Raw genomic sequence first — 23,341 nt, 5'->3', positions numbered from 1 at the left:
CCACTGTAAACATTTTCATTGTTCCCCAAAGAAACCCGCTGTGAACCACCCCTCCTGCCTTTGGTAGCCACTGGTCTAAATCTGTGTGGATTTGCAGATTTGAGCTGATTTCAGTTTTAAATAGATAACAAATCTTAGGGTAATAGTAGTAAAAACAGAATCAGGTATTGTTTTAATTGTGTAGGCAAAGTACAGATTTAACAGTTTGCAGACAGTCTACTGATATGAAAAACACTGTTAATATATACCAAAGATTTTTCTAAGCTGCTACTTTAATTTTCAGTGCAGTATAGCAAGTCACATTTCTATTGTATTGGGTATGTTGAGTAATCTAGAAATTATTTAAAGAATACAGGAGATTATTGGAGTTATTGCATATATCTCCTGGTTTGAATGACTCCCTGGATTATAGTATGGGAAGGGAGGTGTCCTACAACCAGTCTAAGATACAGAGGGGGACTGTAAGAGGCTAGTGATCAGTAATGTTGGTAGGCCAAAGAATGCTCCTTTATGGTTTTAAAAATGTGTTTGCGTGCTTTTAAAACAAATGCTATGGTTTGTGCCTACCAGGCCCCACTCAAAAAAGAAAGCTAGCTGCTGGCAACTTTGTTTAAGCAATATTAGCATTCATGTCATAAATATTACTTAAATTTATTTTTTAAATTTGGATTTATTTTTTTTGTTTTATAGTTATACAAGAGGCATAAGTATAAAGAGTTTGTATTTGTGCATGTTTAAGTGACATTTTAAAAACATAAGTCAGTGTCAATAGAGGTTTTTAAATTTCTTTAAAAAGTTAACATTCCTTACGTAGAAGGGACTGAAATATGAGTCCAGTTTGAGCTACATAGTGAGAAATAGGCTCCTCCCATACAAAACAAGTGTACATTCTTCAGTATGACAGGCACTGTTTTAGACATCCATGGATTTTGCTGTATATAAGCTTAACTTCAAAGTTAAATTTTCTTTGTTTCCATTTTGAAATTTAGTCTCAGTCATGATGTGAAACATTTCCTCATAACATGATTATTTTCTGTGGAGATTCTAAATTTGATATGGACTTGTTTCATTAAGAAGTACATTATTTCTGACTGTAGAGCAAGTATTAAAGACTTACTAGGTGAGGTAAAACTGAAATGGTCACAAGTTTCCTAAGGAAGAGCAAAGAAAGACTTCAAGAGAATTCCTTCCCCTGATAGTGGACCGAAGTGCAGCCTAACTATTGCTTGGTGAGTGAGTGGTGAAGGTTTGGAGATGTGATTGAGGCAGTGACGGGGAGATAGTTGAAGGTCAGAGAGACATGAAGAGTCCCCAAGAGTGGTGGTCAGAGTGATGGTGACATGTTAGAACAGCTGGCTGGGTTCAAGGTTCTTAGTCAGTACCTCTCCCGTTTTGAGTCCCAGGTTTAGGATCACCCATGTAAACACATGTGTGCAGAGACTAGAGAAAGACACAAAGGTCTGCAAAGGAAACTAACGCCTGCAGCCAGTGTTCTGCAGGTACCCACACGTAGCGGGGCCCTTCCTGCTGCTCCTCTTCACTCTGCTCCGTCAGGGTTCCTCCATCTCTCGTTTCCTCTGCTGGGCTCTTAACAGTGTGTTCACTGGCCTGCTTTCTAGGTCTCAGTCACCTCTGTTCATGTAGTAGTACATCGCCCTATAGCAACACTCTGCACCACCACTCAGTGTCATAGCCTCAGTGTTACTTTCCAGTGAATGTGACCTAGGGACTAACACAGTCCCAAGTGTCCATTTGTAGTTATTTGAATTATTTTATAAATAACCTTAGCCTTATTTTCATATTTAATGGAGGTCTCAAGATGTCATTAACGTTTTTTTAGAGATGCTTCTTTTCACAGTGTAAAGTATATGCATGCTGTTGTAGACTTAATAGAAATCTCCAGATGGTCATCCCTCTTGACTGTCGGGGTTGCTGTGGAGTGTACTTCTGTCTAATCTGCTTTTGTGGACCCTTTAGGGTGTAATCATCATCTTGTAGTTCTGTGGTTTGTTTGGTATGCTTCATTAAAACATATGGTAGACTCTCCCCTCCTCCCTCCCTTCTCCCTTCATCTGTTTCCCTCCATCCGTTTCTCGCTGTCTGTCCTTCTGCCCTTCCCTTCAAGGGGTAACGTATTGAACTACATTTTTGGTACCGGCACTTGTAAAATGCTTGTCAAGTACAAGTAGATTACTTAGGGGTTGCATGGGCACTGCACTTGGCGTCACGTGCCGGGTGCCTGCTGCCCGTGTGATCGCTCCTAACGGTCCGCTTTCTGCTGTCTTCAGGTACACTGAAGACATGGTGCCCTGGCACCCTTGCCTGAAGCTTGTTAGCAACTGTGAGCAGAAGCTTTCCAGTCACACGGCAAGGCGCCTGATCACAATGGAAAAGGTGAAAGACTTTGAGGTATGCTGCCTACGTGGTTTCTTTTCTTTCTTTTTTTTTTTTTTTGGTATAAATTCTGGGAGAATCAAAACTTGACCTTTCTAGATAGTTTTCCTGGAGTAGGCTTTGGAAATGTTAGTCTTGATTTTGACAGTCTAGGTGAGTTTAGGAGGAAACGGGAGTTGAAGAAATTTGTGGCCTCTGGCTGTGGCAGGAGTAGGAGCGAGGGGTTTACTAGAAGAGTAAACGAAACTCTCTGACGCCCCGGGCTTCGCTCATGTCCGGTTGCAGAAGCGGAGCTTCCCGACCGCAGACTCGAATGTCTGTATTTATCTACTAAGAATGTGTGTGTGTGTGTGTGTGTGTGTGTGTGTGTGTGCGCACATGTGCCATGGTGCATGAATAGATGTCACGGGACACCTGAGGGAGCTGGTCTCTCCCGCCATGTTGATTCCAGAGAGTGAACTCACTCAGTCATCAGGCTTGGTGGCAAGCACCTTTCCCGATGAGCCACCTCAGCAGCCGAACTGCAAGTTTAATCGAGACAATGATTCTCTATGTAAGGAAGCAAGGAAAATTTCGTCGTCTGTTAGAGTACATGTCAGCAATCATAATCTCTCTCTCTCTCTCTCTCTCTCTCTCTCTCTCTCTCTCTCTCTCTCACACACACACACACACACACACACACACACACACACACACACACACACACTATTTAAGTTTGAGAAAGAAAAGCCTTAATAACATTTGTTACTCTGTATCCAGATATGATATGAGTAGTACCTCATTTAATGAAACTTCAGTAACATGATGGGATGGATGTCCTTTGTGCCATCCTTCTCTGGACTGACAGGCTCTCAGATGCACTGGCTGTTTGGACAAGCCATGTCTGTACAGGGCAAGCAGAACAGGATAGCTGTGTCTGACTGTTTTGTAAGGCCCATCTGCACTCTGCATTTAGTGATTATCATCTAATTTATACCTTATAGTCTTTCACAGTGGTGATTTATGCACTGCCTTTTGTGTCTGTCACTTTGCATCTTTCATCCCTTTCCCATTTGCTATCTCTCTTTAATTTAGATCCTTAGTGCCACATAATTAGTTTACCCTGACAGATCCTAATCTCTCTCCATATCTTGTTCATATCTATTAAATAGATTTCCCTAAAATACTGCATTTATGTTTCTTTATGCAAGATTTTTTAGTTAATCATTTTTATTACTAGGTAATGTTTAGAAAGTTTTCAGCATGGTATAAATTATCCTCAGTAATTAGACTCCAACATCAAGACTGTTCAGGAAACTAAGCTATTTATCTAGATAAGTAGTTGGTGGTTAGCCACTAGATGTGTGGCTATTTCTGTGCTTGGGTGTATAGATAGATACATGTGGTATGATGAGAATGCATGGTAGTAGTTTAAGAAAAACAATAGCCACCTGTTCATATTCCAGCCTCATCTCCACAATTCCTATTCAGACAATAGATATCTTTGGAATGGACACGGTTTTCCAGTGTGCTAAAGTTTATCTGTGTACTTACATTTAAAAAGGGATATCAATACTAAACCATTATTTTATAGTAACAACTTGTCTTTCTTCAAATGATATTACACATTTTGTACTGGATAGTTTGCCGCATTAGAGTTCCTTGTGGAAATCAAATCCTGTCCCACATATGATGATTTACCATTAGTTGTTTAGAACATTGCAGATTCAGAAATCTCAGGAGTAGTTTCCATATTTATTGGCCCAGTGACAACCTTCAAAACCGTCAGTTGAATCCAGCAGAAGCCCTGTTACCCTGCTGTCCACTGCAGTGGATGAATCCGTCCTGGCCACTCCTCCTCGAAACCCACTATCTGATGATGGTGATGTGTTGGAGACTGATTCCACGTACCAGCTCAACGTTCTGTTTCCCCAGGGTTCCTTGTGCTGTTGTCAGGACTCTTTATCCCGGGTGGGAAGAGTACGGTAATTATGCAGTCTAGCTAAATACCCGTTAGACGAGTGAAGCGTGAGTGTAAGGATGGAGTTAATGTTTCCATAACAAATAACACGAGTGCTTTAGAAGACAAGATAAAGTCTGCTGCTCAGACAGGTTTGAGAACGTAGCTCAGTGGATAAGGACACTTGCCACAAAGTCTGATGACCTGAGTTTGATTCTTAGAACCCATATGGAAGAAGAGAACCAACTTTCCCAAGATGTCCTCTGATTTGTGACACATGCACCCACTCCCAATGAAATAAGTAAATGAATGTGGCTTTTAAAAAATATACATAAAGGAAGACTTGAGTTGGGAACAGAAAAATGATCACAGTTCAAGCTTCTGGACTCAGGTTGCTTTGTAAGACACGAAGTTCTTGGTTTACTTGATGCAAGACAGAACTGGGACTCTATAGGTGTGAATCCATAAAGGCTGGCGAGTCATTGTATAACTCATTATTTATAAGCAAATAGGGGTATTTTAGATTACAGAAAGTTCTCCCATTTGTGGAAGTGGAGAGTGCAAAGATTGGTTTCTAGAAGGTGAGACTGCTCTCCTGGCATCTTGGTGTCTACCTTGTAGCTCTGTCTTATACAGCCTTGTTCTTCAGCCTGCCTATGCTGTCTCTTCCTCTGTTCACAAAGATACCAGTTACATTGGATTAAGACGCACCATTATGACATCTTTTACCCTTAATTACTGCCTCAAAGGCCCTGTCTCTAACTATAGTTAGCTTGTGAAGTAGGCCTTATTTAAGTGTGTGGGGGGAAGTTCGTCCCTAACGCTAACCATTATCAATTTACTAGGACATCCTAGGCTGGTTGTCGTTAGAGCTGCCCCCCTGTCCAGTCATGCTGTCTTATGTATGTGTACATTTCTCTTTTGCTGTGTTAAGGGAAGTGAGGTGTTAGATCATTCAATAGTAGTTTTACAACTTCTACAGATTATCGCATGTAATATAATTGTGAGTTAGTAGTGATAATAGTAGCAGATGTGTTATGTGCCAGGACAGTAGAGGTAGTTATACAAAACAGCAATGTTACCTGTAGATGTTATAGTTTTAGTTCTTGTTAGCAAAAAGCTAAGTATGTGACATTAGCTTCCTTCGTGACATTGCCTACATAAATAGCAGTTCTGCATAAACTGTGTTCCAAAGAATTACCCAGATGTGAAGAAGGTTCTTACCGTTTCTATTTTTACAGAAATTGAAACAAACAATAAACTAGGGTCCTGTGTGAGCTAATTTCGTATATGCTTTCTCCCGAGTTGAGTTTAAGAAAGTCTGTTTTTCTTCCAAATTTATAATTCTGTAAGCAAATTTATTTCAAAGTCAAAGGAAAATGGGCTTTTGAGAGTTCTTAACTGTGTATTAAAATGGTAAGTAAGCTCACTCTCCTTTAGTGTTTTCAACCTGTGAAAACAGGACTGCTTCTGGGTTGGCTTCCTGTTTTCATTTGACTTTTGTTCTTGTTTGAAACAGGTGCGTGCGTGCGTGTGTGTGTGTGTGTGTGTGTGTGTGTGTGTGTGTGTGTGTGTGTGTGTATTGAGACAATGTCTCGCTGTACAGTCCCGCTTTCCTGGAGGAGTCTGGCCTCTGACTCAGAGGTGTGCCTGCGTGTGTCCCGGTGTTGTCCCACCATGCCTGGCTGAAACTGAGTTTTTTTCTTATTTTAATAAGGAAAAGCCTCCTCCTAATGGTCAGATTAGTGTGGGCTCACATTAGTAAGTCTTAACTAGTGTGGGCTTAACTGTGAATGTCTTGTAATGTGATCCTCTGTCCTGTTTGTCTTTAATTCATTGCTTCACTTCTGCCTTCCGTTTCCTGTGAGGAGTGTCCGCAGCTACAGCAGGATCATCGCAGCCCTTCCTAACACAGGTGGACGCAGACTTGTCAATCAGTTCTCACATGTCTGACAGATTGTTCTCAGACTTGTTCGGTGCTGTTGGCTTTGGCAGTGGATGAATATTAATTTTAGATTTTTGTACTTCCATGTACTATGACCTTTGCTTTTGACATGTCCGTTGTTAGGTCTGACTTCAGTTTAAAGTTAGGCTTACTTGAGACATTGTTAAAGTGTTCTCCCACCGTTTAAAATGTACAAATAAGTCATAAAAACTGTCGAGTGAGTGTGGATATTTGTATATTTACATCATTGGCTATAGTTTTGGACTTGTTTATTTCGTGTGAGTAGTGAAGAAGCTTTTGATAACTATGTCAGTGTTATGAAGATGCCTGATAAAAAGATCTGGGGTTTGTTGTTGTTATCCTTCATTGAAATAGCCTAGAAACTAAATGAATTAAGTGCCGTGTTTTCTCAGTGCTTGTTTATAAATGCTCTTATCTGTCTGAGTTTATGTCACCATTTCAGAGACGAAGAGCCTTCCTCTAGCCCCCTGATGACCAAGTGGTGAACAGCAGAGTTGAAAACAAAACTTGTCTTTGTCCTCGAAATTTGACCCTTTTCCTACATCACACTGTCTTCCACCTGGATGTCGTTCCCCCTTTAGAGTGGGTTCAGATACAAGGTCTGGGTATGCTGCTTAGTGACAGGCTGCTTGCCTAGCAGATGCCAGACCTGAGGGTCAATTCCCACTACCACAAAATAAATAGGCAGCAAGTGTTCTCAAGCACCGAATTCCTAGCCTCTTCTAAACAGACTCTTAATTTCCCTGTGAGTTGTAGCCAGTATGCTCAGGATACCCTGACAGGGCATAATGCGCTTTGCTAGGGTTAATTTTCCTCTTCTTATTGACACATAGTTAATGGTACTGTGTATAGTTGTGATAACTCTATGAAACATTTTTCTTAGGAAATTCATTGGATAAAAATATTTGATCTCCAAAAAATAAAAGCATTCTAATCTTCAGAAATCTCTAGATTAGAACAGATTGTATAAAATGGTTATGCATTCAGTGCAAGCTACCCAAAAGCAGTGTTCTCTCAATGGCTTCTGCCAGAGCCTACTAGAACCAGATGAAATAGTACCTGGAGTAGCTACTTCACAGATTTTTCTTCATCTTTTTTCTTTAAAAGATTTATTTTTATTCATGTATATATTTGTGTATGCATGCATACATGCATCTGTGTGTGTGTGCATGTGTGTCTGTGTTTGTATGCCATGTATGTATGTACTGGTGTCCATGGGGACCAGAAGAGGGCATTGGACCCTTAGAGCTGGAATTACAGGCAGTTGTGAGCCACCCAGTGTGAGTGCTGGGAACAGAACTCTAGTCAGAGCTCAGCAAAAAAATACGCTCTTTTAACCATGGAGCCACATGTCTCCAGAGTCTTGAGATTAAAACAACAACAACAAAAAACCCATGCAATCCTGTTCTGACCTATGCAGGAGCCAGAGTCTCATGTTCCTTTGAATTTGCCCCTAAGCAAAACAGTTTTGCCTGGGTTTGGTCTTTTTTTATACACATATACATCTTACTAATTTTTCTTTTAATTGATTGTGGAAATATTAAAAAGTCACTCAGGATCAATATTGTTTCAGAATTAGAGTTGAAAGTGTTTATTTGTATACAGAAACATGCCTTTGTATGTTATTCATCCTTTGCTCTTTAATAAGATAAAAGATTCTTGTTAGTTCTAATTAAATATAAAATGCAGTATTTAATTAATTGATGTTAAACTTTTATCTTGTATGTTGGCTGTTTTAATATTTGACATTCAGTTTTGCGTTTCCACATACACATGGAAAGCACTCATACTTCTGTATTATCATGCTAAGCATGAATGTCCACAATGTTCATTTTATACTTAGGAAGAAATTATGTGCTGAGTGTTAAATGCCCAAAGTTCATTTATTAATGATCAGTCATTTTGAGACTCTAGATAAAATTTTAATATAATTTCCTATGAAATTAGGCAACTTAATATCTTGAAGATAGTTTTATAAGGAACTGAATAAATGTGACTACATAACTTAGGGATAAAGATTTCACCTTTACTATGTTCCCATTAACAATAACACTACAGATTTAATGGTATTAGATACCAGACTTTTGACCTGCTTGTCCTTGGTTTGGAAATGGCCAAGTGCTGTTTATAGTTGTATAACTCGAGCACAAGTGGTTTCTATGGCTACTGTCCAGTACCAGATGTAGAACAGTGGAAAGCTTTGATAAGGAGAGCAGGCTTTTTAAACAAAAGCCGGACATGGGTAATTACCCTGAAGCTGAACTGAGGTCCATTATATTCAGTACTGTCATTCACATTTCTTTACTCTTTGCTGCTTTTCTCTTCCATCTCTTTGCCTTCTTCCTCACACTTGATTAAGAATCTCTTCACACTTAACTCTTTTTCTCCAGCCCTGTAGTCTTTGCTGACAAAGTGAGATGAGCACTCCGAGTTTGGTGGCATTTACTGTGGTGTTGGCACTGCTGGTTTTCGTTTCTCCTGGAGGAAGTTTTACAAGTCATCTGTATTCAAGGATTTGCCATGAAACTGCTGCTTTGTATAAACTCCTGTCACTTTGGGAATGTCAGTGACTTAATACTAGTGAGGTAGAAGAAGTTATTATCTCACTATCAGGAACTGTCACTTACTAAAAGACAGCTTAAACCTGACCTGCAGTTAGAGTAGAAGCCATTTGGTTTTCTGTTAAGTGACTTTAGCATCCTGTAAGCTTTTCTCCTGGATAGGGAGCTCCCCCAGTCTGTAGAACAAGCAGTGTATAGGTTAATTGCTGCCCTTAGGTATCTAACTGATGGTTCGGAGATTCTGTAAAATTAGCTCTTAGCAGTGAGACGCAGCATGAAGCAGAACGTTGTCTCTGGTTGGTGTGGGTCCTCAGTGGTGAGAGGGAAGAGGCTTCAGAGTGAAGTAAGCAGGAGCCACGGAGGTTATGTGTCCAGTGTGGGGAGGAAGTTGAGGATGTTTGTACCCGATGACTGAGTTTTTGCTGAGAGAGTAAACATAATGTCAATATTTGAGTACAGTGAAATTCTGGAGTAGGTGCTATAAGAAAAGAGGAAGTTGTCACTGAATATATCTTACATTCATTAACCTTTCCTATTTTTGTATGTTTTCTTTCCTAACTTGAATATATGCTCTCACACAGGAAGGCTTTGCATTTTGCATCAACCCACATTCGTGGGGCCTTATTTGTCAAGTATTGAGGTTAAGTAGACCAGGCTTAGTCCTTCTCCGTAAAGAGCCTGTTCTTAGTAGAAAGTCACCAAAAAGGGTTCCAGCTTAAGGTGATGGGGTTGCAGTGTTGTGTGAGAGGTGCTGCATGAATACAAAGCATTTGAGGAGGCCAGAGGTGTGGCCCCTGGGTAGGTAGGTGTCATTTTAACTAAGACAGGGATGAGAAGGCCTGTGAGATATGCTGGGCACTCTGATACTTCAGCTTCAGTGGAATGCTGGGCATCTGGGAGAGAAACAGCCGGAGACGACCTGAAGAAGCTGAGCTGGCCTCGTACTCCAGGTCCAGGTTTATCCTGTCAGTGGTGGCTAGCCTGCGAAGGATGTTCGTTGGTCGAGTGGCAGAAGAGTATGTATGCTTCATGCAGGGTACCTTAGCTTCAGTACATAGGTAGCTCTGAGTTGTGGGATGATAAGCTGATGCTCTGAGGAGGCTCCAGACATAGCTGCGAAGATGAGCCGTGAACCCGAAGTGGTAGGATGTGAAACTACAGAAGATGAGAATGAATGAAGAGTAGACAGACAGAGTGTGATTTGGTGATTGGATAATTGGTGTGAAGGCAGTGGAGTTAAGGAAGACTTCTGACAACTCTAGATTGGGGTGATTGAGTAGCTGTTTTCCTGTGTTTATTTATGTCCCCCTCTTTCTTCTTTCTCCTAAGAACCATACAGGGTAAGGTGGCACTTCCCTCGTTTATTCTAAGTCTCCCAACTACCCTCTCTACTTCTGCACAGTTTCATTCCACTTCATTTCCGCAACAGTGGCCAGAATAGTTTTCAGAAAGGGAATAGATACGGAAGTCTAGTCTTCAAAATTGTATTGATGACTAAATAAAATTACAGATTTTTACATAACATCGAGATGACCCTGATCACTCCTGGCACCGTCTCTAGGTGCCATTGGTGCCACTTCATCTGTGTACAAGAAACCTTAACCTTCAGCCTCCTTTCAGGTTCCAAAATGGACTCACCTTTCTGTCTTCAGTCTCTATATCGATCCTGTGTGTTGGGTGTTTCCTCCTCCCTGTGTGAGAAGGTTTACTTCTGTTCTGCAGCTCTGGGATACGTGCCCTTTCCTTAGAGAAGGCAATCCTGTCCTTCCCCTTCACCTCTTTATATTCCATAGTTGCTCTTTCATCCCACCATTTAATACCAGTGTGTAAGTGTGTGTCTGGGGGTACGGCATTTTACGTCTTTCTCCCTCCAGGGTCTGTGAACTCGGACAACTCCATTCTTTCCCTCACCATAGGCCAGTGTATATGGGACAAACAGTAACTGTCAGTCACTGTTTGGATCCCCTCATCTAAAATAAAACAGTCATACTGAACAATATTTAAACCATTTTAAGGAAGAGTAGGAACAGGTAATTAGAGCTAGCCAGATGTTTCCAGTTTAAATAATAATAAACCAATTTTTACCATTACTTTACTCTTTAAAAGTCACTGGGACACCATTTTAATCCCATAATATCTTGTAGGCTTTATTTTCCATGTGAAATAACCAAAAAGCAGCTGAGCTGGGAAACTGAACACCTTTCCTTGTTAGGGGGAGGTGACAGAGGAGAGTGACAGACTTCTGAGAGAAGGTGGTAATCAGGAAAACAGTTTACCTGAACAGGCTTCTCAGTGAAGACTCTTTAGTTCCTTTTCAGTCTAAACAATGGGCCGTATTTTTGGGGATACATTATTAAAAATGCATTCTTTATAGTCCAGAGTGTCATTAGTTCCACTTGAAATGGCCGTTTCAAGTGTTCCTGCAGGACATGTAGTTGTGTCTTTTCTGGATAATGTATTCTCCCTTAAATTCATCTACAAACTTACAAGTGGCTGAAGCACTTGCCTTTTAATGCCCTTTGAAGTCCTTCTATTGCTGCATTTTAGGTAGAGTTAAGTTGTACACAATTTTAAATAGAATTCTCTAGGTGTAATGGTGCATGGCTATAATCCGGAGATTATTCTGGAGGCAAAGACATGAAGATAGAGATTTCAAGGACAGTCTGGGGTGTAAATAGTGACACTCTGCGTCAGAACTGAAAAGAATACAACCCACATGATTAACCTGACCATAGGCTACTTTGTGAACTTTTCATTTCTCGTTCTACACAATGACTTGCAGTTCTGGTTTTGCACACAGATGATGGTGCCACCTTAGACTCTGAAGTGCATGCCTATTTTCCTGTGTCTGCATCCTTTACGGGTGAAATGATTGCACAGATGATAATGCCGTGTAAGTAACAAGGTCGTCCTGGACACAGGAGAGTTGTACGACTGTAGGTGTTCTGAACAGTCAAGTCCTGCAAACAGCACATGAAGCAGAGTGCTCCTGGTTGTCAGGGCTGCAGTCTTCTTAGCTGGAAACGGCTTCAGTCCACATCAGGCAATCCCATGAAGAAGGGCCGTCTGCATCAGCCAGCAGAGGGTGGTGTACACATAAGAGTCAGCCACTGGCCTGTGCGGCTCCTTTGGCAAGTGTTAGAATTCCTAGATGGCTTATGTTTAGAATTAGCAGCACTGATAGCCCAGCGGTAAAGGGTTCTGTCTAAAGTGGAGCTCTGAAGTGTGTGCTACCATAACGTTGCTGTTTCAGGAGGAATGGCCTCTAAATGTCAAACTCCATTTGAAAGGACCCACTAATCTACCATGTGGGAAATTGACTCAGTCATCTCTGTGTTCATATAACTTCGAGCTTTTAAGAAGGACAGAAGTATAATGAAAAAAGCATGAGCTTTTGATGTCTGACTCAGGCTACAGTCTGGCGGTACTGCGTTCCAGCTGTATGGCTTGTGGCAGATTGTTAAAGCTCTTTCAATCTCTCTTTCTCCATCTCCAGAATGTAGATGAAAAGAATGCAGAAAATTAAATAATTACCTTAGACAAGACTCGGTTGATAACAAATACGTAGTAGTTCTTTTTTGAATGAACTTGTCTGTGCCTTGTAACATTTACAGTTGCTGCCTGTCTTTGAATGGTGAGAGGTCTGAGAGCTGTTGGGTTCTGTGTTTTCCTGCTGACACTTCGCTCCTGGCTAAGAAGCGGCAGCAGACAGTAGTGAAATCAGATGGAACGCCTGGTTCGTTTCTGTCTGTCTGCTGCTCTCACCCATGGCTGTTACCACTGCATTGGGCACGTCTCTCCTCTCCTCTTCGCCACCGCAGTTTTCACTGGGGGGTTCCTATGTGCTTTTTTTTTTTTTTTAAAAAATTCATATACGTGCAGTATTTCATGTTTATTAAAAATGTACAGGATTGAGGTTCTGTGATATATAAATGACACCATGATTGATAGCTGTAGACAGGTTTGGAACTGTTAGAAAAACCAAGTCAAACACCATGCATGCTTGAGTGAATGAGGAAGCCCAAGGACTGTTGTTGCTTCTGGATACTCTTCTTTCAAAGAAACACGTTGGCCTTCAAGATACTGAGTTTAAAAAAAAAAAAAACAAGGGAAAACAGAAAACAAAGACAGCAAAAGAAAACTTCCAGATATTCCTGATGGAAATGGGCAGAGAATGTGAATAGAGAAGAGTAGTGAACAGTCATGGAAAATAGCTTCTCAAGTGTGAGTTTGGTTAAAGGGGACTCAAGATGGGCGAGGAGAGAAAGAGGAAACAAAAATAGAATTTGCTATTTGTTTCGAATTGTGGTGATGTCATTTGATGTGGCATTTCTATATATGTGATGATAGATGTTCCGTGAGGAACATTTTTCAGTTAGGGTGTTTCCACATAGGTGGAAACTTCAGCCACAGTCCCTGAACCGTCTGGCTTAGCTCAAAGCAAGACATAACTGCTGCCAGATCCTGGGCTGCTCAGGGGGTTTGGAGCTTTGGGGCTCCAGGAGGTTCTGCAGTGTTCTGCTTCACAGTCGGGGATAGTTGATCTTGAAAGTGGTCCTTTGAGCACGGGACTCATCCACTTACCTGACACAGATTCCTGGATATGAAAAGAATGAGGCTTTTTCCCGAGCAGTTGCATTTCAGTGGCTAATGGTCCTAGACCAACTTTTGTATGTCTTTGCTGCCTTGTCTCTGTGGCACTGAGGAAAATACAATCTTTTAGGGTTTATTTTGCCCTTACTGCGCAGACTCCCATTTTTTTGTTGTTGTTGTTGTTTTGTTTTGTTCTTGTTCTTGTTTCCTTATGAGCTCATATTGATTGTTCAAAATCGTGGTGTGACATTTTCATCTGTGCCTATACTGCACTTTGGTATTTTCTCATTCTGTATCGCTGGTTCGTCTTATTCATCTCTTTTAGTTCAATGGTAATTTACTTGCCAAACTATCTCTTTGGTCTATAAAGGAAGCCTGTTTCCCACAGTGCTTGACTTTTGTCTTCTCCCTCCTTGATGAAGTCATGTTAGAAGCTTGGGTCAGAGAGATATGCTACCTGGCTCTGTGGCGTTGTGCTGTACCTAATCCTCCTCACTGGGGGAGGGTACTCCATGAAGTTATGTGGGATGCTTTGAGAGGTTATGTGTGGCATGTATATATGTGAGAGTGTGTGTGCGTGTGTGTGTGTGTGTGTGTGTGTGTGTTATAGGAGCCATAAGGAGAATAGCAGACAGAAAAGGCAGGGCTGGGAGGGACTTGTTGCTGCTGTACTGATTCTTGTGCCAGAGAACAAAGCAAGATGTCATTCAGCAAAGTGATGTGTAAATGTAAACTAAACTCCCAAAAGTCCATGCATAATTGAATAGGAATTTAAAGAAATACATAGGACATCGGACTTTATTTTTACTTAGGTTTGTTTCATAACTTGAAATCGTTTACATAGGACATCGGACTTTATTTTTACTTAGGTTTGTTTCATAACTTGAAATCGTTTGTGAAATTGAGTGAGAGGCTAATGTTTCATGGTTTCTATCAGTCTTCTCTCATCTAAACTGGAATGCTGGGTCATTCTGACCCAGATTGACTTTTCCAGTGCCCGGTGACTATCTGTCTGAGTACCAGTCCTTGTTCGTCTGTGAAGTCTCCATCTTCTCCCTGTATCTGTCTGATCTCCTGTGTTGGAATCCTTTGTTGCACTAATGGTATGGATATAGTGTGGAGCTTTGTGTGATTTTACGACATCACACAACTGCCAGAGTGCCTTGGTCCATACCTTCCTCCTTGAGTAGAAACTTCTTTGGTATTAGCCCTAGCCCCGATGATTTCAATGTGTGTTAAACCAGGAATGACAAGGTAGTTTTAGTCTGACCATGTTCTCTGGAATTTTCTCTCTGCCCTGAGTGATGACATGGTCTCTTCCGTGCAGAGCTCTGAGAATCTGGTGAGGTGAAGTGAAGCTGCTTTGAATTCCCAAGTGTGATGCAGACGTAGACTGTGTGTTCTCACAGGAAAGCCAAGCAAATGGACCTTGGAGTGTGGCTTTGCTTAGAGTTATGACTGCCATGGTTAAAGGCTAACTGAAGAAATAACTGACATGTCTTTATATTTTGTATTTTCTATCCTATCAGAACCGGGACCAGTATTCACACCTGCTGAGTGACCATTTTCTGCCATACCAAGGTCATAATTCCTTTCGTGAGAAATATTTTAGTGGTGTAACAAAAAGAATTGCCAAGGAAGAAAAATCTAGCCAAGAGTGAAAATAGGATGTTGACAATCAAGAAAGAATAAGCATTTTATAGAAGAGACTTTTGGAAATGAATTTGTGTGTATGATCTAGAAAACCCTGTGCTGTTTTATATAAATAACTGCTATGAATCAAAACTGAATAATTTCAGAATGATCTTTGTTTTAGAGACTATTTTGATGGGCCTTTTGGACCTTGTTAAGTTTCAGGGACTGATACATATAGATGGACTTGGTGTTTATATTTTTTACAAAGAAAATATTGTTAACTTTTTAGCCATATCTGCCAGATATATAGTAGGTAATTAATAGTGCTTTAGAATATTTTCATTTTGTAAATTTGCTTGGTTTGGTTTTTAGTTGTAACTGTTTTTCTTTGCTACCAATAAACTTTACTGAGAATTTCTGAAAATTGTGTGGTACTAAGTATTTCTCGTCTCATCTCATGGAGAGCTTTGAGGGAAATGAATGTTTAACCATCAGTCCCATACAGGTCATAACAGCAGTGGCTGTTCTGCTGGGTGGCAGGCTAAGGCCTGAGAACTGCAGAGATTCCAACCCCAACACCTCCAAGAGCCTGTGCATCTGAATTTGCTCTTGCATTCCTAAAACTTGACTGTTGTTCAAGTTAACTAACTACCCCCAATTTTTGGTGTAGAAAGTAACTGATGGTTAAATTCAGGAACAACAGCTCAAGTCCCTGATGACCCCCTAGTGGTATGAAGCCTAATCAGTACTCTGTGAAACAGAAGCTGTATTTTTCTTGAAGGGGAAACTTTGCTGAGTCTACATTGTGTCCATCATGGAAATATCTTCTTTGAAAACCACTGTACCCATTAATTCTGGATGCTAATGGCTTTGCTTTTGGTGGTCAAATGTACCTCAGTGGGGCGGCAGTAAATGGATACTTTCTGTCTAACCAGAGCCTATTTTTATTTGTGTTATTATTATTATTATTATTATTATTATTCTTTTACTGTGACTGCTGAGTTTTATGAACTCACAATATTAACTTACATGGCTTAGGAGCTGCAAAAGACCAATGCTGCTGAGTGGGGTCAGGCGTTCCGCTGCGGTCCTGTCTTGTCATGCGTGCAGCGCTGGATTTCAGCACGTCTAAAACCTTTCCTGATTGTTTTGTTTGGGTTTCTGGATGTTATTTGTGGTACACTGGGGAAAATTTTAAAGTATTCAAGGATGATTTATTTGCAGTATTTCTGTTATACACCATCTTATTTTTAAGTTTTTGAGGTTATGTGGGGGATGGGTATGAAACTGTGTAGCTGACGCAGTTGGAATATGAGATTTTTTAGTTTAACCCCTTTTTGTGGATCGTCTCAAACTTCATCCAAATAAGTTCTAGAAATTCACATTAATTTTAGTCACTTTGTCCTTAAAAATTAACTCATAGTAAAAAAAAAAAAAAAAAAACCAAATTATTTCCGTTACTATTAATTGAAGTCCTCTGGACATCAGTTCTTCCAACTGTGAGGTTTCTTTTCATATTTATTAGTACGTTCAGCTTCCTATTCCTGAAGTGTCAAAGTTTAAGCATATGTAGTTGCTTTAAAATTGAAACTCGTAAGTGATGGAGACACTTGATAACTTCCAATCAATTTTGATTTTAGGATATAGGTCTTAAGTGGTCTCCCTCTTTTATAAAATTTTCTTTATTTATTATCATCATTATTATTAATTTGTGTGTGTGTGTGTGTGTGTGTGTGTGTGTGTGAGAGAGAGAGAGAGAGAGAGAGAGAGAGAAAGAGAGAGAAGAGGACCACTCTAGGGACTCTACGGATTCTGGAGATTGGGGATTGAATTTAGGTTGTTGGATTTGGGCACAAAGTGCTTTTACCTACTGAGCCATCTTGCTGACCCACAAGAGTTCTTATTCTAAAAATAAAGCCTCTATTTGCTGTAAGTTACAGATCGTTTTGTTTGGTAGGTACCCTTTCCTCGTGTGTTTTCCGGTAGGACTATCTCCTAAAAAGATGCCAGTGTCCACAAAAACCTATAGTTTGAATTTGCAGTATGTTCTGGAAGGGAACTGTAGGTGGTCTGTGGACTGGCCTACTTCATGTTTATAATATGACAAAGTATGTAATTTTGTTTCTGGCATATATTAAATAGCCATAAAATCCAGATGGTTACCTCAGTGGTGCCTCATCAGAAACACCTCCTTCCTGTCCATTTTGTTGAGTAATTTTTTTTTTCCTGTGATAGCTGTGGGGAAATCGTGGAGTAGGTGGTCTTGGGTTTGTTTAGCCAAAGTGGCTAGAAGATTTTTTTTTTTTTTTTACTTTAAAATCTGGTAAAATTTTCTCAACCTCTTCCTGCCCAGCATGAGCCTGTCTGAGCCAATTTCCAACCAATTTCCTTCTGACTAACTCTTTAAATACACGGACTAAGCAATAAAGCAGTTTGAGACTCTAGGCTCTGGGAGGTAACTCCAGGTTGCCACTGCTTCCCTTTTGAGAAACTCCCTCAAATCTTGAGGTCCCCTACACGTGAAGGAAAAAGGATTCTAATGAAAAACTGTTGAATTTGATGCAAAAAAGTAAAATGAGTTAATGTCACTGATTGTTGTACTGGCAATGTTATTTGACTGGATTGAAAATTTGAGTTTTGAGACATAGAAATACCTTTTTTTTTTCTTTTTTGGTTTTTTTTTTTTTTTTTTTTTGTGGTTTTTTGAGACAGGGTTTCTCTGTGTAGCTTTGTGCCTTTCCTGGGACTCACTTGGTAGTCCAGGCTGGCCTCGAACTCACAAGAGATTTTCTATTCGTTTTACATATCAACCACGGATTCTCCTGTCCTCCCTCCTCCCACCCCCCAGCCTCCCCCCCCCAACCCACCCCCCATTCCCACCTCCTCCAAGGCAAGGTCTCCCCTGGGGAGTCAGCAGACCCTGGTACATTCAGTTGAGGCAGGTCCAAGCCCCCTCCTCCCTGCACCAAGGCTGAGCAAAGTGTCTTAGCATAGGCACTATGTTCCAAAAAGCCAGTCCATGCACTAAGAACAGGTCCCAATCCCACTGCCTGGGGGGCCACTAAACAGTTCAAGCTAAACAACTGGAGACATAGAAATACCTTTTAAGGTACTGTGTTCTATACTCAATATACATTAAAAGCAGGGGGTAGATTTTCTTTTAGCATCAGGAAATTAAATGTTAACGCTGTATTACCTAGATGCCAATATAAGCAACTCTATCGTTTGAATAAGATGCTTTTGATGTTAAGTGAACTTCTAACATGTTATGCTGGAAATATCAAGTACTTCTTATCCGAAGAGATGTGGAATACATCATAATGTTTATTTATTTAAAATTAGAGATGATTGTTTGAGAAATTACCTTTCTATGCCATTTTATGTTCTCTTGAAAAGCACATAAAGCCCACATCAGTCATTCTTTTATTGTATTATGTATGTGTACATGATGTGTGTGTGTGTGTGTGTGTGTGTGTGTATGTATGATGCGTACACATGTGTGTTATGTGTGGGTATGTGTAGACTTCAGAGGACAACCTTGGATGTCCTTACCTTCCACTTTGCTTGAGACAGTCTCCTTGTTTGTCCTTGCATATACATGCCAAGCTGGCTTCCCTTGGAGCTCCCCGGGAGTCTCCTATCTCTTTCCATCTCGCCTTAGGAGGACCGGGATTACAAACCACTGCTAACCCCAGCTCCCTATGGGTCCTGTGTACTTGAACTCTGGGCCTTCCACTTGCATGGTAAGCAGTTCACCCACTGAGCCATCTCTCCAAACTTCTGGCAGTTCTTACAGTTAAAAAAACCAAAAACCTTTGTAAATAAAGCCGAACATAATAAAAATCAGTGCAGGGTAAGGATGGAAAGGAGGTGGGTGTTACCAAGGAAACTGTTGACCTTGTTGCTGACCTTTCTGACCAAAAGAGAATAAATTACACCAAAATGAAAACCTTGGCACTTACTTTTGCAAGAATATGGTTTTGCTCCATTACAAAGATACTTAGAAAACTAAACACTTGCAAGAAGCATTTCCCCCCCTTAGGATTGTATTCATAGAATAAGTGAAGTTCACATTCAGTTCCAACTCACCCACTCCCATTTTTCTCAGATATTTATCAAGTAATGTGGTTTATAATCCAAACAAAAAAAGTGCCTTAATCCAGAACATACACACGGCCACGATAACACTAGACTGATGCTGTTTGTACTTTGCTAAAACATTGAGATGTTCTCTAAAACAGAGTGGTGTGCACACATAAAGTCTAGAGTGTAAAGAATTATAACGGAATGATAAACATATCTGTGATTCTATCTAGCCATAGAATCAGAGAAACAGCACATTCCTGTCTGTCCTTTGGGGTGAACAAACTTAGAAAGAACCTGACTGTTCCCTTAAAAGAGGCCTGCCTCAGGACGTGCATATGTTTCCTTGTGTGGGAAAAGCACATTGACATTTACATGTAATTGAGGCCAACCTGGAATTTGGCTTTTATCCCTTCCTTCATAAGCCATTGTGGAAAGGCTCTTAGGATGGAGTTTAGTTGTTATGGCAGTCTCTTAAGAAGACTGAGTCAAAGAACAAAATGGAGCTTAATAGATGAATGTTAGGTACACCATCCTCCTTTATGTAACTCAGACCCCAGTTTCTTGGGGTATTGGGATGTGCTTGGTATATTTTTGTTGTAGACTTTGAACATTCTTACTAAGTTAATCATGTCGTCGTCACGATGAACTGAACTCCTTGAGGACAATGGACTTTGACATTTTAACCTATAACTTTAGGACCTCCCTCCTCTTCAGTCAATCCTCCTGAACCTTCCTAAGGGTTTATCAGGAGAACTATTGTAACTAACACGTCGTGTCGTCATCCATGAAGGTTAGCTGGGCCTGTAGGTGAAGTTAAGCAAATTAAAAGGAGCAAAGAAAACGGGAAATGTCAGTGGTACTTGTAATGTTGAAGTTGTGCTTTGATGGGCATTCAAGTTGTAAATTGTTGAAATGGGTCAAAATGCTCAGAATTGGACTGAATAAAAGCTAAAATCTGTGAGCCCCTTAATGTTCATAACTCATGGACTGGAACCCATATAGCTACACATACCTGTGATGTGTGATATGATACTAGTATTCTTGAAGCTGAGACAGGAGGATCAAGGGTTTGAGGCCAGCTTGGGCTCATAGTGAAATCTGGTCTCACAAATGAGACAACAATCATTCAGTCAATCATGGACTGAATATTTCACTACAAAGTGGAGTGCATTCAGAACAAGCAGCAAACAGTGGGAGTTGCAGGGCCAGTGTTGGTTTTGTTATTTGCATTTTTCTGTAACATACACTTTTGAGGAGCAATTCTCCATAGAACTCTTGCATTCTCTATGTCTATCTAAGTGAGGCATGTACCTAAACCATAATGAGCTGGGAATCTGGAAGAGAAGGTTTTCTTCGAGCTCCTCCTACTTGTCACAGAACAAAGGTCAAGTATGCACACAGTCTTGGAAAATAGTGTCTTCTCCCCAGAGTAAAAGCATGGTTACTACACTTGATTTAGAAAAATAAAGAAATGGCTATTCTAAATTCACATATTTTCCTTTGTAATAAAACCCACTGTGTGTACAAGTACCTCTTTGGACCTATTGCCCCTACCATCTTAATTTTCTACTGATTATCATGCTGCTTGCTGGACATGCATTATAAAATTCCTTGTACATGACTCAGGAGGCTCATATCTTCTGCCAGAATCCATGAAACTGGCCGTTAACTTACTGGGTTGTAAAAAGCAAAGTCTTGGACCCCTTACAATTCTGACAGTTGGGTGATGAGGGTAGGATGCCGACAGAGATGTTGCTCACTGGGAAAGGATGAGCTTTTTGGCCTAATAACAGGATTTGAAAGAAATCCACAGGGATTGCTAATAAGCTTCCAGGGCCAACCAGGTCACAGAGCAGTCTTTATTGCCTATTGATGAGGGTGGTGGTTTCAGTAGTAATGGCTCCCATTGGCTCATAGGTGGGAATGCTTGGCCACCAGGGAGTGGCACTAGTGGGAGGTATGTCCTTGTTGGAGGAAGTATGTTACTGGGGGTGGGCTTTGGGGTTTCTACTGCTCAAGCCAGGTCCAGTGTCTTCCGTCCTGCCTGCTGATCCAGATGTAGAATTCTCAGCTCCTTCTCCAGCATCATGTCTGCCTGGGCACCGCCATGGCGATAATGCACTAAACCTCTGAACTTGTAGGCCAGCCCCAATGAAATGTCTTCCTTTGTAAGAGTTGCCGTGGTCATCATGTCTCTTCCTAGCAACAGAAACACCCAAGACAAGGAGTGAGGTAGTAACTGCATGTCCAATATCCAGAAGTAGGCTCGGAGCCCCAAGGCCTAAGTGGTCCCCATATCTTTGCAGCTCCTTTTCTGTGATTAGGGCTGGTGGGATGTGGGCTTTGCGGTTTCCTCAGTGGTCTGATTAGCTCCAGGTCTATTACATTGAGACAAGACTAAGCTACAATCTGAGTGGGCTGCAGGTCCACCTGTAGATCAATCACACTTACACACAGTGATCTCGAAAAAGGAAAATATGATGATCAAGCAAGCAGACACTAGGTGAATGATTAGGATTCTGGCCATCTTCCTTAGGAACTAAGGTAGCAGGGTGCACGTGGCATTTTAAGGAAACATGGCAACAACTTGACTCTGTATGGCTCAGCCCCATCTGGCTGTCTTTCATGCCGCCCCCCTAAAAAAGGCCAGAGATGTAAATAAAAGTTGTTTTTCTTCCCTGTGACACAAATCTTAGATGGTCTTTTAGTTAAAAACCTGTAGCCAGATATCGGGGTGAGAGCTGAAAGAGCAGAGAAACAGAACAAGCCACAGCCAACCTCACCTTGCCAACTCTTCAGCTGATCCTGTTTTCATGACTCCTCAGACTGAAAGCCTCCAAGTCCTCACCCCTGAAGGTCTCAGTTGAACTGCTCTTAGTTCCCTGTCTCCTCACGCCTTATACACCATTCTCCACCCAGCCATGTCATTTCCTGGGATTAAAGGTGTTTGTCACCACTGCCTGACTGTTTCCAGTGTGGCCTTGAACTCACAGAGCTCTAGACAGATCTCTGCCTCCCAAGTGAGTGATAGGATTAAGGCTGTGTGCCACCACCGTCTTGCCTCTATGTCTAATGTAGTGTCTGGCTCTGTCCTCTGATCCCCAGATAAATTTATTAGGGTACACAATATATCACCACACTTCCCAATGGATTCTTGCCACCAGGGAGCTTTGGCCTCTCAGGGAGATACCTTGAAACAAACTCCTGGGAGAAGAACTAGGTGAGGCATTCATTCTGTTAGTAGGTACCTCTGTGAGTCGTTGGTCCCAAGTTTGACCTAACAGTCTACTACTACTGTTCTTCATTGAACTCACAGTGCTGATGTAGGTGGGATAATACAGAATGGGAAACTGATGCAAAGAATAAGTTCTCATGGCCCCACCTCCTAGAAAACTCTGCTCTTTCTGCTATAACCAGGTAAGAGTTCAGTGGACTTTTCCCTTTGTAGTGGAGTAAGAGCTGCTGATTGAAACTAATCCCTAAAAACAAAAGGCTTCACAGTGCTAAAATGGCTTCATTTTAGCATCATCGTATGCTTCTTCCTTTGGCAGAACAGAGTGGTTGAAATTTCCTCCCTTTCCTTTCTACCTTTCTTCCCTTTTCTTCTTTTCTTTTTCCTTTTTGAGCTGGAAACAACTGTCATTATTTAAACCAAGAGTCGGGATAAAGCCTTACATACTGGCATGGAGGCCTGTACTCTGTGTCTCCTCATTTCTCACACTTTAACCTGACCTGGGTTTGGTTAAGGAAGATATTTGGGATGGGACTAACATTTCCTTGTGGGAAAAGAGGCCATATATATCAAAGACCACATGCACACAAGTGGCGAACCCTGGAGAGGAAAGAGAAGCGTCTTCAGTAGGCGGAACTCAAGATTGTCTTCACAGCCTTGATCAGTGCCCTCCTCAATAATCTTAATTGTGCTCTCACTTAGTGTTTAGATGTTGCTGGACAGTATGACTTGATCTGCCATTCAGAAAGCTACCCTGTCAGATTAATGACACCCATGTGGCTTCCAATGGTAGGAACACATGTGGATGCTAATAGAACTGTCTAGGTCGTTCTATAGAGATCCATTCCCTGAAGAGACTTACTAGAATCAATCTGTAGAGTTGGCCATCACCAGTCGGATGTGTCATCCCTGGACCAGACATGGCAACACACTCA

At 41.1% G+C, this 23,341-nt stretch overlaps 1 protein-coding gene across 2 annotated transcripts in view; it reads left to right on the top strand.

The window, feature by feature from the left end:
• The window catches only part of Trmt11 (tRNA methyltransferase 11 homolog), a 53,174-nt gene extending 37,155 nt beyond the window's left edge, over positions 1-16,019 (top strand). For both annotated transcript variants that reach the window (XM_052751282.1, XM_052751283.1), the window contains 2 exons: positions 2,289-2,409; positions 14,983-16,019. In XM_052751282.1, coding sequence (XP_052607242.1) covers positions 2,289-2,409; positions 14,983-15,114 — 253 coding nt within the window. In that variant the 3' untranslated portion in view covers positions 15,115-16,019. The remainder of the gene's footprint in view (positions 1-2,288; positions 2,410-14,982) is intronic.
• The last annotated feature ends 7,322 nt before the right edge of the window (positions 16,020-23,341 follow it).

The sequence above is a fragment of the Peromyscus californicus genome, unplaced genomic scaffold, assembly GCF_007827085.1.
Source record: "Peromyscus californicus insignis strain IS unplaced genomic scaffold, ASM782708v3 Scaffold_22__1_contigs__length_63687245, whole genome shotgun sequence".
NCBI classification, from domain to species: domain Eukaryota; kingdom Metazoa; phylum Chordata; class Mammalia; order Rodentia; family Cricetidae; genus Peromyscus; species Peromyscus californicus.
The sequence above is the reverse complement of the archived record's forward strand: the minus strand, read 5'-3'. Positions and strand labels throughout refer to the sequence as shown.